The sequence below is a fragment of the Equus przewalskii genome, chromosome X (assembly GCF_037783145.1).
Source record: "Equus przewalskii isolate Varuska chromosome X, EquPr2, whole genome shotgun sequence".
Classification (NCBI taxonomy): Eukaryota; Metazoa; Chordata; class Mammalia; order Perissodactyla; family Equidae; genus Equus; species Equus przewalskii.
Window position 1 is genome coordinate 42,818,166 of NC_091863.1, and position 15,287 is coordinate 42,833,452.

Sequence of the window (15,287 nt, forward strand, 5' to 3'; positions counted from 1 at the left end):
GGTCCTGGTACCTTCGTTGTCAGGAGCCATGTAGACCTGGAGCCACAGAGTCCTTGGAACATTAAGGGGTCGGCCCTGTGGCTGAGTGGTTAAGTTTGGGCGCTCTGCTGTGGCGGCCCAGGGTTTCGCTGGTTCGGATCCTGGGTGTGGACATGGCACCACTCATCAGGCCACGTTGTAGTGGTGTCCCACGTGCCACAACTGGAAGGACCCACAACTAAAATATACAGCTATGTACTGGGGGGATTTGGGGAGAAAAAAACAGAAAGAAAACATAATAGATTGGTAATAGTTGTTAGCTCAGGTGCCAATCTTAAAAAAAAAAAAAAAAAAGAAGAATCCTAGGAACATTGAAACATTGAATAATGGAGCCTGAAACCATTGAGACCCTCAGCCCCAAAACTCCAGGTCTCATAGGGGCCCAGAGTCATAGAACCTTTGAGCTAGAGTACTCTGGTATCATAAAAGCTGTGTCAAAAAAATAAAACCTTAGTCGTTTCAGACTCTGAAACTTTGAGAGGCCACAGGTTTTTGTTTTTTATGTTTTATGTTTTTACTTCAAAGCCAAAAAAATACGGTGCACTAGCATTAGAGTGCTTAGAAACCATAGAGACCTGGATCCATCTGGGTTTAAATCTTGTAGGTCTTCTACTAGAGCACCCTTGAAACAGGTCTTGAGTCTTAGACCAAGGAGATTTTGACTTTAGAGCCTGAATCGTAAAGTTCTGGAAGCAGCATTTTCAAACCATAGTACTCTGGGGCTCTAGAATTGTAAGGTTCATGTGTTCTAGGCAGTGTAGCCTTTTTACCTTGAAGTTCTGAACCACAGAGCCCATGGAACCTAAGGCTCACTGACTTGTTTTACCCGAGTGTAACCTAACTGGGGGAAGGGAAATATTGAAAACTGTCTCCCTCTAGCCTTCAGTGTAGGGGAAGGCATATATCCAACTCCAAATTTTTCTAACATTTCCATCTCATCTAAGGTGAGAAAGAAGCTGGGGAGCACTCGTGAAGGTCATATTCCAGGGGCACAGGCACCCTAAAAGACTGAGACCTAATTATAGATCTAAGGAATGCTTCCCCTCCCCCCACACATTACCACCACATCAACTGGCCTCCTGTTTAACCAGGAGGTTACAGCTGAAAGAACTGGAAGCCTAGACTCTGTTTAAGAAAGAGTCTCTAGGGAAACCCAAGACAATAGAGGAGACAAAAACAAGGACCCTAGAAGAAATTTAACTTCTGACACCTGCAACTGCAGCAGCCAGCAAACACAACCTAACTCCTAGGCTGATAAACATAAAACCTCACACTAAAGCCTACTTACCTCAGTTACTTTTACCTCATACACCATGTCTGGCTTTCAACAAAAATTTACGAGGCATGCTAAAGGGAAAAATCACAGTCTGAAGAGATAAATCAAGCATCAGAACAAGACTTATATGGCATAGATATTGGAATTATCAGACTAGGAATTTAAAATAACCATATGCTAAAGGCTCTAATGGGAAAAGTGAACAACGTGCAAGCATAGATAGGTAATGTAAGCAAAGATGGACACACTAAGAAAATCAAAAGGAAATGGAAGAAATATAAAACACTACAACAGGAATGAAGAATAGCTTTTTTGGGCTCATTAGGGCACTAAACACGGGCAGAGAAAGAATGAATGAGCTTGAAGATATGTCAATAGAAACTTCCCAAACTGAAAAGCAAAGAGAACAAAGGAATGAAAAAAAAAAAACCACAAGAGAGTATCCAAGAACTGTGTACAATTACAAAAGTGTAACATACGTGTAATGGGAATACCAGAAGGAGAAGAAAGAGAAAGTAACAGAAGAAATATTTGAAGGAATAATGGATACAAATTTTCCAAAATAAATGACACCCACCAAACCACAGATACAGGTAGCTCAGAGAACACTACGCAGGATAAATACCAAAAAAATCTACACATAGTCGTATCCTATTCAAACTACAGAAAATCAAAGACAGAAAATCCTGAAAAAAAATCCAGTAGCAAATAACACCTTACTTATAGAAGAACAGAGATGAGTTACATGGGACTTCTCTTAAGAAATAACGCAAGCAAAAAGAGAGTGGAGTGAAATTTTTAGAGTGTTGAAGGAAAAAGCCACCAGCCTAGAATTCTGTATAGCAAAATTATCCTTCCAAAGTGAAAGAGAAATAAAGACCTTATTAGCCAAACAAAAATTGAGGGACTTGTCAGTAGACTTGCCTTGCACATGTAAATGTTAAAAGAAATTCTTCAGAGAGAAGGAAAATGGTTAGTTCAGATACTTGGATCTACATAAAGAAACGAGCAGTGTTAGAGAAGGAATAAATGAAGGTAAAATAAAATATTTTATTTTTTAATTACTTTATGTAACAAATAATTTGTGCAAAATAGTAATAGCAGCAATGTATTCAGTGACTATAGCTTATCGATCAGTGAAATTAATGACAGCAACGTTATAAGGGACAGCAGGGAGGAATTGGGAGATTCTGTTACAAGGTATTTGTACTCCACATGAAGCTGTATAGTGTTATTTGAAAATGGGCTTGGATTAGTTGTAAAAGCATATTGCAAACTCTAGGGCAACCACTAAGAAAAGTTTTTTTAACAAAATGGATATGCTAAGAGACGAGGGAAATCAGATCACATAAAACACTCAACTGAAACCAGAGAAGGCAGAAAAAGAGTGGAAGATAAAAAAAAAAAAGAAAGGACAACAAATAGAAAACAGTTAAATATGGCAAATTAGTAATCACTTTAACCATGAATGGTCTAAATACACCGACTGAAAAACAGAAACTGTCAGTGTTGATTAAAACAAAACAAAACATAAACAAGACCCAAGTATATATTGTCTACAAGAAGCCCATTTTAAATATAAAGACACAGATTAAAAGTAATGGGATGGAAAAAAAATATACCATGCTAACACTAATCAAAAGAAAGCTGGAGGGGCCCGCCCCGTGGCCGAGTGGTTAAGTTCACGGGCTCCGCTTCAGCAGCCCAGGGTTTCACTGGTTTGGATCCTGGGCGCAGACATAGCACTGCTCATCAGGCCATGCTGAGGCAGCATCCTACACAGCAGAACCAGGGGCAGTCACAACTGAAATATACAATTATGTGCCAGGGGGCTTTGGGGATAAGAAAAAGAACCATAAAAAGAAGATTGGCAACAGATGTTAGCTCAGGTGCCAATCTTAAGAAGAAAGAAGGAAGGAAGGAAAGCAAGCAAGCAAGCAAGCTGGAACAGCTATATTAATTTTAGACAAAGTAGACTTCAGAGAAAGTAAATTATCAAGGATAAAGAGGTGCATTATATAATGATAAAGGGGTCAATTCTCCAAGAAGACATAACAATCCTTAATGCGTATTCACCTAACAACAGAGTCTCAAAATACATGAGGCAAAAACTGATAGAACTGCAAGGAGAAATAGATGATTCCGCTATTATAGTTAGAGGCTTCAATTCCCCTCTATCAGAAATAGACAGATCTAGCAGGCAGAAAATCCATAAGGACATAGTTGAACTGAATAGCACTATCAATCAATTGGATGTAATTGACATCTACACAATACTTCATCCAAAAACAGCACAATACGCATTCATCTCAAGCTCACATGGAACATTTGCCAAGATAGACTACATTGTGGATCGTAAAACACATCTTAACAAATTTAAAAGAATGTAAATCATACAAAGTATGTTCTCAGACCAAACAGAATTAAACTAGAAGTCAATAACAGAGAGATAGCTGGGAAATCTCAAAATAATAGGAGATTAAACAACATGCTTCTAAAAACCTAATCTGTCCCTGGTTAACAGGAGCTTCTCAGGAAAGGCCATCCTCTATGTCTCAGCCCTCTCAATGAAAACAAAAATATGGTGCTTAGCTACCTATCCTAGAATGTGCGGCCTATCCCTGAGTTCATCCTATGGCGGGAAAGACTCTGATCCACTTAGAAGCATTTGAAGCATTTTCTATCAGTTTCAGATATAGAGAAAGGTGGGCCACAAGTGCCCTTCCTGTGGTCTCTGGAACTCATACCTATAAAAAGGGTTGAAAGTATAATATTGTGCTTAAAATAACTGGATTTAATATCTCTAAAATATGGATTTCAGTCCCTGAGCCATCAGTGACTAGCTGTGTGACCTTGAACAAGTCATTCCGCCTGTCTGAGCCTCAGTGTCATCACCTGCAAAATGGGGACAATATCAGTACCTTCTTCATTGTGTTGCTGTGAGGATTAAATGAGCCGATGCATCTAAAGTATTTAGCACAGTGCCTGGAATATAGCAAGTGTCCTATAAATAGTGTTCTAATACTAGAACCTATATACCCTATTCTTGGAACCTCCTACATGTCTAGCCCTATGCTAAGTATTGTCACGGAGCAGGGAGCCAAGAGGAAGAAGCTTTCTAAGTTCTGTTCTCAGAGAGCTCAATACCTGGATGGAGAATGAAAATATTCTACATAAGACAGTCAGTGAACAGCTTGGGAATGGGAATGTGTGGGTGCAAAGGGCATGGGTCAGAGTAGGCAATGAAGGAGGGTCTGCCCAGAGAAGGAGCAACTGAAGGAACAGTGAAGACATGAACAAATAAAAAGGAAGTAGGAAAGTCTGTTATCTACAGGACACAATAAGAGTAAAGTTGTGGAGACGAAATGGAATCTGGGTTATCTGGGGGCTTGTAACAAGACCAGCCTGCAAGAAACGTACGGTGAGTAGAACAGATTAGACAGAACAGAACCAATGCATGCAAAGTCATTGAAAGGCAGCTATAAAGATCCGGAATCATAAAGCTCTTAAACTTTAGAGCTTTGGAATCATTGAATCCTGAGTGATGGGTTCCAGGAACCACGGAACACATAGAACCTACTGCTCTGAAAGCATAGAGCTTGAACCTTCTAAACCACTACTGTCCAAGAGAACTTTCTTGATGATGGAAAGGTTCTAAAATTCTGAGGTCTCCAATACAGTAGCCACTGGCCACATGTGGTTATCGTACACTTGAAATGTGGCTACTGCAAGTGAAGAAACAGAATTTTAAAATTTTAACTAACTTACATTAATATTTAAATAGCTATAGTTAGCAGCTCCCATTGGACAAATGCAGTTCTAGGCTTTGGGTCATAGAGCCTCTAGAGCATTTTGATTTGAGAATCCTAGACTTATAGAGTGCTGGAGTCAGAGTCTTAAAATCATATAATGCTTAGACTTTAGTCCCCTATATACAAAGAGCCTTTCAGTCTTCAACAAGACCTCAAGTCTTGGTCCATCTCCTTCACTTCTTCCAAATCCCACAGACTAAAAAGGCCATGAATGTGATCCTTGGTGACCTGCAGGCCAATGACTACTTCAACATCATCTCCTTTTCTGACACAGTTAGTGTCTGGAAAGCTGGAGGCTCCATCCAGGCCACCATCCAGAATGTTTATGATGCCAAGGACTACCTGGGCCACATGGAAGCTGGTGGCTGTAAGTGTCAGACCTACCTACCCAAATGAGCAGACTGTGGTTATATGGGAAATTCTTGAAATGCTCCCTCCATTCCCCCATCCACCTCACTTATCACAATGCCTGAAATATCACTATTACATTTTATACAAATATGTCCCTTCATCTGTGTTCCTTTTCCTAGTGGAAAGAGCACAGCTGATTCTCCATGTATTTTTGGTCACACTTCTCTTTGGGCCTGAGTTTCCTCTTCTTTAAAGCACATACTCAGAAGAATTTGTTAAGAGTTTTTCAAAATCAATAATCCAGATATTTATTTCCAAGATCTGTTTCCTAGATATTTATTTATTTGAGCAAGCTACTGCCCTGATTCTGGTTTTTGATCAATCCTCTCTCAGACAATTACTGAAATCTTCCCCAACCACCACCTCTTGTCAACTCAGCCCTTTCTTCCCCTGTAGCATGGAGGTGGGGGTGCTATCTTTGGGGAGCTGCCATTCTGACTAGAGAATGAGACTTTCCCCCAGGAAACTGGCAAAGCACAGTCTGAGACAGGGAGTGCTAAAAGCTAAGGACATATGGGCCCCACTGTTAGATCTCTGTGTGGGGGTAAGGGAGTTGGGAAGGATGAGCAGTGGAAATAGTCTGAGCAAAGATGAGGAGATATGACTGAGCCTGGGAGGTTGGTGAGATTCCCAGTGTGTCTGCAATGGGGATAGAAGTAACTAGAAAAGATGGCCTCACAGTCTACTCCCCAATTAGGGACCGACATCAACACAGCTCTGCTGGCAGCTGCTTCAGTGCTGTACCCTAGCAACTAGGAGCCTGGGAGGGGCCCCAGTGTGGGGAGAATCTCTCTTATCATCTTCCTGACGGATGGGGAGCCCACAGCCGACATGATGACCCCCAGTGTGATCCTCTCCAACATCCTTCAGGCACTGGGCAACAGGGTGAATCTTTTCAGCTTGGTTTTTTGGGATGATGCTGACTTCCCACTGCTACGTCACCTGTCCCTGGAGAACTGGGGAGCAGCCTGGCACATATACAAGGACACTGATGCAGCCCTACATCTGGAAGGCCTCTACAAGGAGATCTTCATGCCTCTGCTGACAGATGTGCGTCTGGACTACCTGTGGGACTTAGTTGGGGCCTCCCCTTGGGTCCTTTTCCCCAACTACTTTGGTGGCTCAGAGCTGGTGGTGGCAGAACAGGTGCAACCAGGTGAGCAGAAACTAGGCATCTACCTGGCAACCCATGGCCCCAGGGGTCAGCTTCTCATGTCCCGCCACAGTGAGGTGGCCACCAACAGCAGCCAGAAGGCCTTTGTTTTCCCAGGGGAGCCAGTCCCCAATGTAGCCCACTTCATCTGCCACCTCTGGGCATAGGTCACCATTGGAAAACTGCTGGAGGCACGCTTCCAAGCCTGTGATGCCACCACTTACCTGTTGGCTGCCGAAGTCCTCAACCTGTCACTTGAATACAACTTTGTCACACCTCTGACTTCACTGGTCACGGTGCAGCCCAAGGAGGCTGGTGAGAAGGCCAGGAGACAGACTCCCACCACAGGTGGACCAGGCACCATCATGCCCTCATCCACCAGCAGGCATGGCCTAGGGGCAGACACAGCCTGACCAGCTTTGGCAGCTAAGTTCTCTCCCAAATCAAGTCTTGTGAAACCAAAGTCCTACTTATCCTCAACTACTCCTGCCTCTACAAAGAAGATGCCTAGTTCCAAGGAGTTGGAGCCACTGGGTCAGAGCCGTAGTACTCTATCCACTCCAGCACAGTCAAAGCCCAAAATTTCAACACAACAGGATTCTGGAACCTTGGCTCAGCCAACTCTCAGGATGAAACTGGCTGCCCTTGTGCCTTCAAATTCTAGTGCTCTATTGCTTCTGAAGCCTAGTACATCACCACACCAGAATCCTGGTACCCTATTACCCATGAATTCTAAGACACAAGTCCCACCTCTGAATCCTGGCACTCCATCCCAACCCAAAGCTGGCATTATGAAACATGTTTCTCCACTGCACTGCAAACACGGTGCTCCATCACAATCTAAACTGGATGCCCCAACACACCCCAACCTGGGGTATTCACATCACAGTCACCCAAAAGGCTGCCACAGCCCAGGCCTGAAGTCTCCACACTTCAGATCCCCAAATACCCACCACACACCAAACCAAGAGTTCCTCCTTCCAAGAGCCCAAATAACCTGCCGCACTCTAGACCTGGGATCCTCTTACCCAAGACCTCTAAAATTCTGTCACCTCTTAAATCTAGTGCCCCACCTCACCAAACTTCCCTCAGTTTATCACTTTCCAAACCTAGGACCTCAATCCCCAACAAACCCAAAACCCCATTACCCACTAGACCTACCAGATCCAGGCCCCTACCTCCTCAGAGCCTAAGCACATTCCCAAGCAGTCTCAAGTCCTACAAGTCTCAGCAGTACCATAACCACCTCTGTTCTTAGAGAACCCCTCCCTACGCCCTTTCACCCCACTCTGCCCTCTCTCCTGCCCCCTGGAAGGCTCTGGCATCAGCATAACCTGCTGCCAGAACTCCAAAACACCAGGCAAATTCTGAGACCATCTGTGTCAGGAGTCCCAACAATGGGCCTACCCAACAGCTCCAGCCCAATGCCAGAAGGCAGCCCCTCAAACCTGCCAGTCTTGACTTCTAGCATCCTCCCTGAGGCAGTCAGCCTGCTTCTTCTCCATGAGGAGCTAGAGCTGCTCTCTGAGCCAATGGTGGAATCCAAGTTTGTGGAATCCTTGAACCCACCAGCTTTCTATATTTTCCTCACTCCTGACAAAGATGGTGAGTGCCATGGGCAAGAGGTTAAGCCACGATGGGGAGGTATGAATGGAGAGCACCAGGAACTGGGCATGTACAAGACTTGTGCAGATTCTAGTGATAGTACAGCTGCTTGCTTACCTGCTTTGAGACTTTAAACCAGCTGCTTGACTTCTCCGGACTTCAGTACATAGGCACAGAATTAGAGACCCTTGGAGGGGAGGAATGTTAAGACTGGGAAGGCTGAACAGATACAAACCGGCCAAGCTGTGGCTTTGACATTCGCTTTGTTGGACAAGAGAATTACTCATGCTTCCCAAACAGGGGGAAGATGTGGGGTTATAAATGGGAGCGTCACTTGGCAAGGCAAGTCTGCTTGATTCTTTTGTGCTCTGTGAACAGCCCTACTTAATGAGAGGAGTATAAAAATTAGGGAAGATGATGACAGTTATCTTTAAATTTCCCAAAGACTGAAATAACAACAGTAAACAGTTTTCAGCTCTTCCTATGTGCAGGAACTTCTCTATATATTGTAGTTGTAGTTCTTCATTTAATCCATTCAAGAAACTGTTAATATCTGCATTTTATACATGAGGAAACTGAAGCACAGAGAAGTAACTTGTTCCATGTCACACAGCTAGTAAGAGATTTGAACCTACATAATCTGGTCCCAGACTGAATGTGGTTCACCAGTCCACTATTCCGCCTTCCTGAAAGGAGCGACATTTTGGGAATGACCTTATAGGGCAGGATTAGAACCAGTTGGCCGTGGCAGTAAGTCACAGGGATACACATTTGGGCATGACATCCTGGACATGCGCCTCTCCCTTACCACCTCCCCTCCCAATATCCCATCCATCTTCAATTCCTAACAATGTTACCTCTAATATATTTGCCCAATGCACTCACTTCTCACCACCCCAACTGTTATTATCCTAGGGCATACTACCATTGTGTCTTACCTAGAAAACCGTTCCAGCCTCCTCACTGGTCTCTCTGCTTCCTCTCTTAAGAGATTCTCTTGGCCATTCTCCCCCAGCAGCCAAAGGGATCACTTAAAAACATAGATCTCTTCATGTCCTTTCCCTACTTAAGTACCCTCAAGGGTTTCCCATCATACCTAGAATGAAGTTCAAAGTCCTCTTTATGGCCTACCAACTATCCCATACCTCTCTGACCTCACCTTCTCCCAGTCACTCTCTGAACTCTAGCCCCAGTGGTCTCCTCTCTGTTTCTTCAATGGGCCCTTCCCCCACACCCACCCCCACTCAGGGACCTCTGTCAATCTATTCTCTCTGCTTGATAATTGCTCTGACCTGCCTTGCCCTGCCCTCTTCCTACCACCTTCATCTCTTCCACTGCCACTGAAACTCCAGCTCATAACTTAGATCTCAGCTCAGATGTCCTTCCTACCCTCCCCCCTCACTGCCCCAGACTACCTCAAGTATCTGTAACTCCCTCAGTCACTCTATTATTTTTTCTTATAGCATTTGTCACCATTGGTAATTATGATTTCATTCATGTCTGCCTCCCTGACTGAAATACAAGCTTCATCAGGTCAGAAATCATGACTGCCATTTTCACCACCATATCCCTGATGTTTAAACAGTACCTGAATGAATGAATGAACAAATGAATGTGTGCATAAATGCTATTAGGAAGAACTTTGAACATAACTGAGCTTGAAAGACTAAGATACTGCAGAGAGCATAAGGTCCCAGTCTTGGAAATATGCAGGTTAGATTGGGAAGCCAAACAGAACTCTCCTGGTCAGAAGGAAGGTGGGCCAGGGCATCTTTGCCCTGGGAGTGTGAAGGATTTTTCTTATTTCTTTTGTGCTTGGTGGGGAATCCACATTGGGATGGCAATTCTAAAGACATCCTGGGAGGAGCTGGAAGTAGGATGGACTCTCAGGAAAGCTCTACTGGACTAGCAAAATGGTGAACAAGGAGCTCCCCTGACAAAGATCCCTAAGTTTTTATTTCCATTCAATTAGAATTCTCATAGGTGTTGTGTGAGCACAGAGGAGGGGCAATGTATTAGTTTTCCATTGCTGCACAGCAAATTATCACAAACTTAATAGCTTAAAACGACACCTATTAATTTTCTCACATTTCTGGAGATCGGAAGTCTAGGCACAGGTTAATTAGGTTCTTTGCTCAGGGTTTCAGAAGACTGAAATCAAGGCGTCTGTAAGACTGAGTTCTTGTCCTCTTCCACGCTCATTCATGTTTTTCGCAGAATTCAGTTCTTTCTGTTTGTAGGACTGAAATCCCTATTTCCTTGATGGCTATTGGCCGGCAGTCACTCCTAGCTTCTAGAGGGCATCTGGGCCACTTTCAGGTCCTAAGGGGTTTTTTGCATTCCTTGCCACCCGGTTCATTCTATCTTCAAAGACAGCTATGGAGAACTCCTTCATGTCAAATCCTTCTCACACTTAAAATCTCTCTGACTTCTCTGTCTCTGACCTCTAGACTCAGATTCAAAGGGCCCATGTGATTAGATCAGGCCCACTTGGATAATCTTCCTATTTTAATGTCAACTGTACCACATAATATAACCTATTTATGGGAGTGATATCTCAGTCCTGGGGATTTTACAGGGTGTGTACACTGGGGCATCATGAAAGCCATCTTAGAATTCTAACTACCACAGGCAGAGAGCAAGAGAAAAAAGCATTAGAGTTGGCCTCAAAAGATAACTAGCAATTGATCTTTGGTCGCTAAGGAAAAGGAAAACATTCCAGGTGGAAGAAAAAAAAGGGTCATTAGCAAGAGAAGGCAGAGCACTCATAAGAATAGTCAGTTCAGTTAGGCTGGAGCATGAAGAGGAGACTGGAGAGCTAGGCAGGGGATAGATTTGAGAAAAGACTTAAATGCTAAGCTCAGGAATTTGGCCTTTATCTGGGAGGAGGTGACTCAGAGGCTGGGGGTGGGTCCCAGAGTTTTAGAACTATGATAGATCAGTCACTAACACACTCTCCTTTGTAGGCAGGTTTCCAAACGTCTCCACCTTCTCATCCTCAGGTAAGACAGCCACCCTCACTTTCCTGTTTGAGTGTAGGAGAGCTTGTGCATGGGCACTGGGGCTGGGCTCTCTCTCTGGGGAAGTAGACATGGCCTCCTACTGTCCTCTTCTCTCCCCTTCCCTCTCTCCCCTCCCATGCCTTCTAGGGCCATAACTTCAGAGTTGCATCTCCTACCTTGCAGTGGATGGGGACACCCACTTTGTAATTCACATGCCACGCTCAGAAGAGAGGATCTGCTTCACAGTGGATGGGCATCCAGGGGACCTGCTACAGCTCATAGATGATCCGAAGGCAGGTGAGAGGTCCAAGGACTCTACCCCACATAACACCACAGCCGGATATATTCATGTCAACACCCCCAGACATTTGTGGACTGATACTTAAAAACATATAGCAGTGGCCCTCACTAACACAAAAGTACACACTCAGACACATGAAAACACACATGAATACACTGTAACACCAAGACACTCACAGATATTGACACACACACACACCAGAGCATATAGTAAACTCACACAAAGACATACCCAGGCACACATATTTTGACACTCTCCACACCCACACACAGTAACATACAAATATGCACCCAGATACACAGTGACACACCACATATGCCCAGATATACACAATGACACATACATCAACACACTCAGACACACATCACAGATACCCCCAGATTCACCCCAATATCCAAGAATTCAACACACATGGGCACACATACTCTGCTAGTCTAGACATACAAAACTCACTGATGCACACAAATACTCACCGTGACACACACTCACATGCATGCACACTGACACCCCCAGATACACATCAATATGTACCAACACACAACCAGACACACACAACATAAACTATTCATCAAGATGTATAACACAGGGGCTGGGCCCGTAGCCCAGTGGTTGGGTCCACGTGCTCCGCTGTGGCAGTCCAGGGTTTTGCCAGTTCGGATCCTGGGCGCAGACATGGCACTGCTCGTCAGGCCACGTTGAGGCAGCATCCCACAGGCCACAACTAGAAGGACCTGCAACTAAGATATACAGCTATGTACCGGGGGGATTTGGGGAGATAAAGCAGGAAAAAAAAAAAAAGACATATAACACCAACATATCCAGAGACACATATAAACATAAAAAAATATGCTAGCATAGCAACTTCTCCAAATATGCAGATGCACTGATATGCCCAGAGATACTCATATGAACATGATCAAACACACACATTTACACACTCAGAGGCAAACACATACATGCAAATAGCCCCACTGGGGTGAGCACGCACACACATACACACATTCCCACACACTGCACAGGAAGGAGCAGCTGGATGGGCTGTGGTAGAAGCACTTTCCTCAGGAGCTAGCTCTCTGACCACAAACCTGCACTACTTCATCTGGACCCTGAGCCCTGAGACCTCACCCCTGTCAGTGCTATGGGTGACCATGTGAATAACCATGTGAAAGCCTGTGCTCCAGGCATGCACTTTCTTCCTTCCAGGGCTGCATGTACATGGACAGTTGCTTAGGGCACCACCAAGGCCAGGCCACAAGGACCAGACCCATACCTACTTTCAGATCATCACAGTTACTGCAGACAAACCCCAGGCCTACACTATGATCATCACTTGCAGTTCTATATCTGTGCAAGGCAAGTGTACCTCGCTCCTGTCCTGGGACCAGCCTGCCCTACTGAGGAGGCCCCAGTTGGAGCTCCACGTGGCTGCTGCAGCCTGCCTCACCATCCACCTTGGGCCCCACCTCAAGCTCCTAGTCCTCTGGCACCACTACAGGCACCCCAGCACTCTGAAACTACCCCATCTGGGGTTCTATGTGGTCAATGGCTCAGGTCTCAACCCCTCGGCCTGTGGCCTGCTTGAGTAAGTGCTGCTGAGGATGAGAGGGGCCAGGGAGAACCAGTCCAAGAGAGACCCTGCCAGGATGAAAGGCCAGTGAACTCCCAGCACCTCAACCCCCCAATCCACAAAGAGGAATAAGAGTCAATCTCTGCCCTTGGAGAGTTCCTGGTCTTGGGAGAGGATAGACTCAGACATGGATAGTGATCACAGGAAGTTATCAGTGCTAGAAAGTAGCCCAGGGAGCTGGAGGAACCCAGGATGGCACACCTCACTCAGCCTTGAAATTCAAGAAAGATCTCCTGGAGGAGAGAGATCCACACTGAATCTAGAAGGCTGAGCAAAAGTGTAGAGTAAAGGAATGGAGATTGTAGGAGATGGAGCTGGAGTGGTCAGAGTAGAATTCCAAGATGAGAAATTAGACTTTATCCTAAAGACAATGGGGAATCATGAAAGGTTATAAGCAGGGGAAAGACACAGTCATATATGGGTATTATGAAGATCCCTCTGGAAGCTGCTATAAAGGGGGATTGCAGGAAGCCAGATTGTAGGTCAAGAGATACTAGCAGAACTTGAGGCAGAGGCCCACACCAAAGAGTTTGGGCAGTGATGGTGGATTGGACAGATATTTTTACTTCCTCTGGGCCTACCCACTCCTCTCCTCTCCTTCCCTCCAATCTACCCTGTCTTCTCCTCCAAGCAAAGCCTGAATGTCCCCCTTCTGCTGCCATCTCATCTACTTTGGCTCTCTACTTCCATACTATACTCCTGTCCCATCTGGCTCCTCCACATTTTCTACAATGTCCAGCCTCTCGCCTCCTCCAGGTCTTTGCTGCCCCTCCTCTCTTCCACTTTTTCTTCTAGGTTTCCTGCTTTAGGATCTTCTCAGAGAACTCATTGGTGACTCAGGTCACTACTCTGACTGGCACTGAATCTTTCTCCCTCAGGGAAGTTCCAGCACACAGACATCCGGTTGGTGGCAGGGCCTACAGGACCAAGTCTGCAGAGGCACCAAGGCCCAGATGTGCCTGTGGTTCTAGGCAAGAGGCTGCTGAAGGATTCACCAGGGATGCTGCCCTGCTGGGCTTCCTGCTGGCTGGTGAAGTGCTCTCATGTACAGCAGCTGCTGGGCCACCCTTACCTTGCCTATGTCCTGTTATAGTCCCTGAACCTCAGAGCCAGGAGATCTGAGCTTGGGAGATCCAGAGGCCAGGGCAAGAAGTGAGCCAGAAGCAAAGACTTAAGGACATGGAGACCGACACAGGGATACACACTCTCACACATGTGCTAAGTGACATATATACAAGGACACATAGACATGCAGACCTATCCACCTAGAGGCTTAGGGACTTCTGCCTCCTCACAGTCCTTCCTGTCTCCAGTCTCCACTCTCTTCAACATACTCCATACCAGCCTTAGAAGTGACTTTTTTAAAACAAAAAACTGACTGAGTCACCAGTCATACTCACAACCTTCTCTGGCTCCCATGGTATATTTAAGGGTCTTGGAGTTCCTCTAACAAACCATGCTCTCTACCACTGCTAGGCCTTTCCTTCTACATGGGATGCCCTTTTTTGGTTTCATGTAGGTAGATTTTATGCATCCTTCAAGTCTTACATGTCACTTCCTCTAGAAGGCCTTCCCTGACCTTTCTCCTAGATTGAGTTCAGTTCCCTCTGTGTTCCTATAGTCCACCACACCCCATCCAAACTCATAGAATGTATCATACTGTGTAGTAGTCATCTATTTATTTGTCTGGATCTCTGGCTTAGATTGAGCTTTTTGAGGGCAAGGACCTTTACTGAATCATTTATGTATCTCCAGTACCTGGTACATAGTAGGTGCTTAGTAAATATTTGCTGAATGAATGAACAAAAAAAGGAACATCAGCAGACACACATGTATACATACTTACAACCAAAGATACAGGACCATACACAGAAAGACAGCAACAAGGACACAGACGTGGATGGGGAAATAGAGCAATAGAGACACATGAAAACACAAGGCAGAGGGATCTCAAAACAAAGAAAATGGATGTAGGGACATGTAGACATACAAAGATGGGTTCAGGGAGCCAGAGTGACAGCATCAGGGACATACACCCAGAGAAACAGATGCTCTCTTGCT

General features: G+C 45.0%; 1 protein-coding gene across 1 annotated transcript in view; it reads left to right on the forward strand.

The window, feature by feature from the left end:
- ITIH6 (inter-alpha-trypsin inhibitor heavy chain family member 6) overlaps positions 1 to 14,416 on the forward strand; it is a 29,006-nt gene extending 14,590 nt beyond the window's left edge. Inside the window, 9 exon segments of the mRNA XM_070605475.1 lie at positions 5,323 to 5,494; positions 6,236 to 7,530; positions 7,533 to 7,897; positions 7,899 to 8,295; positions 10,118 to 10,212; positions 11,267 to 11,298; positions 11,482 to 11,595; positions 12,803 to 13,185; positions 14,110 to 14,416. Of these exon segments, the coding sequence (XP_070461576.1) occupies positions 5,323 to 5,494; positions 6,236 to 7,530; positions 7,533 to 7,897; positions 7,899 to 8,295; positions 10,118 to 10,212; positions 11,267 to 11,298; positions 11,482 to 11,595; positions 12,803 to 13,185; positions 14,110 to 14,319 (3,063 nt within the window). The 3' untranslated portion in view covers positions 14,320 to 14,416.
- Positions 14,417 to 15,287: the final 871 nt, after the last annotated feature.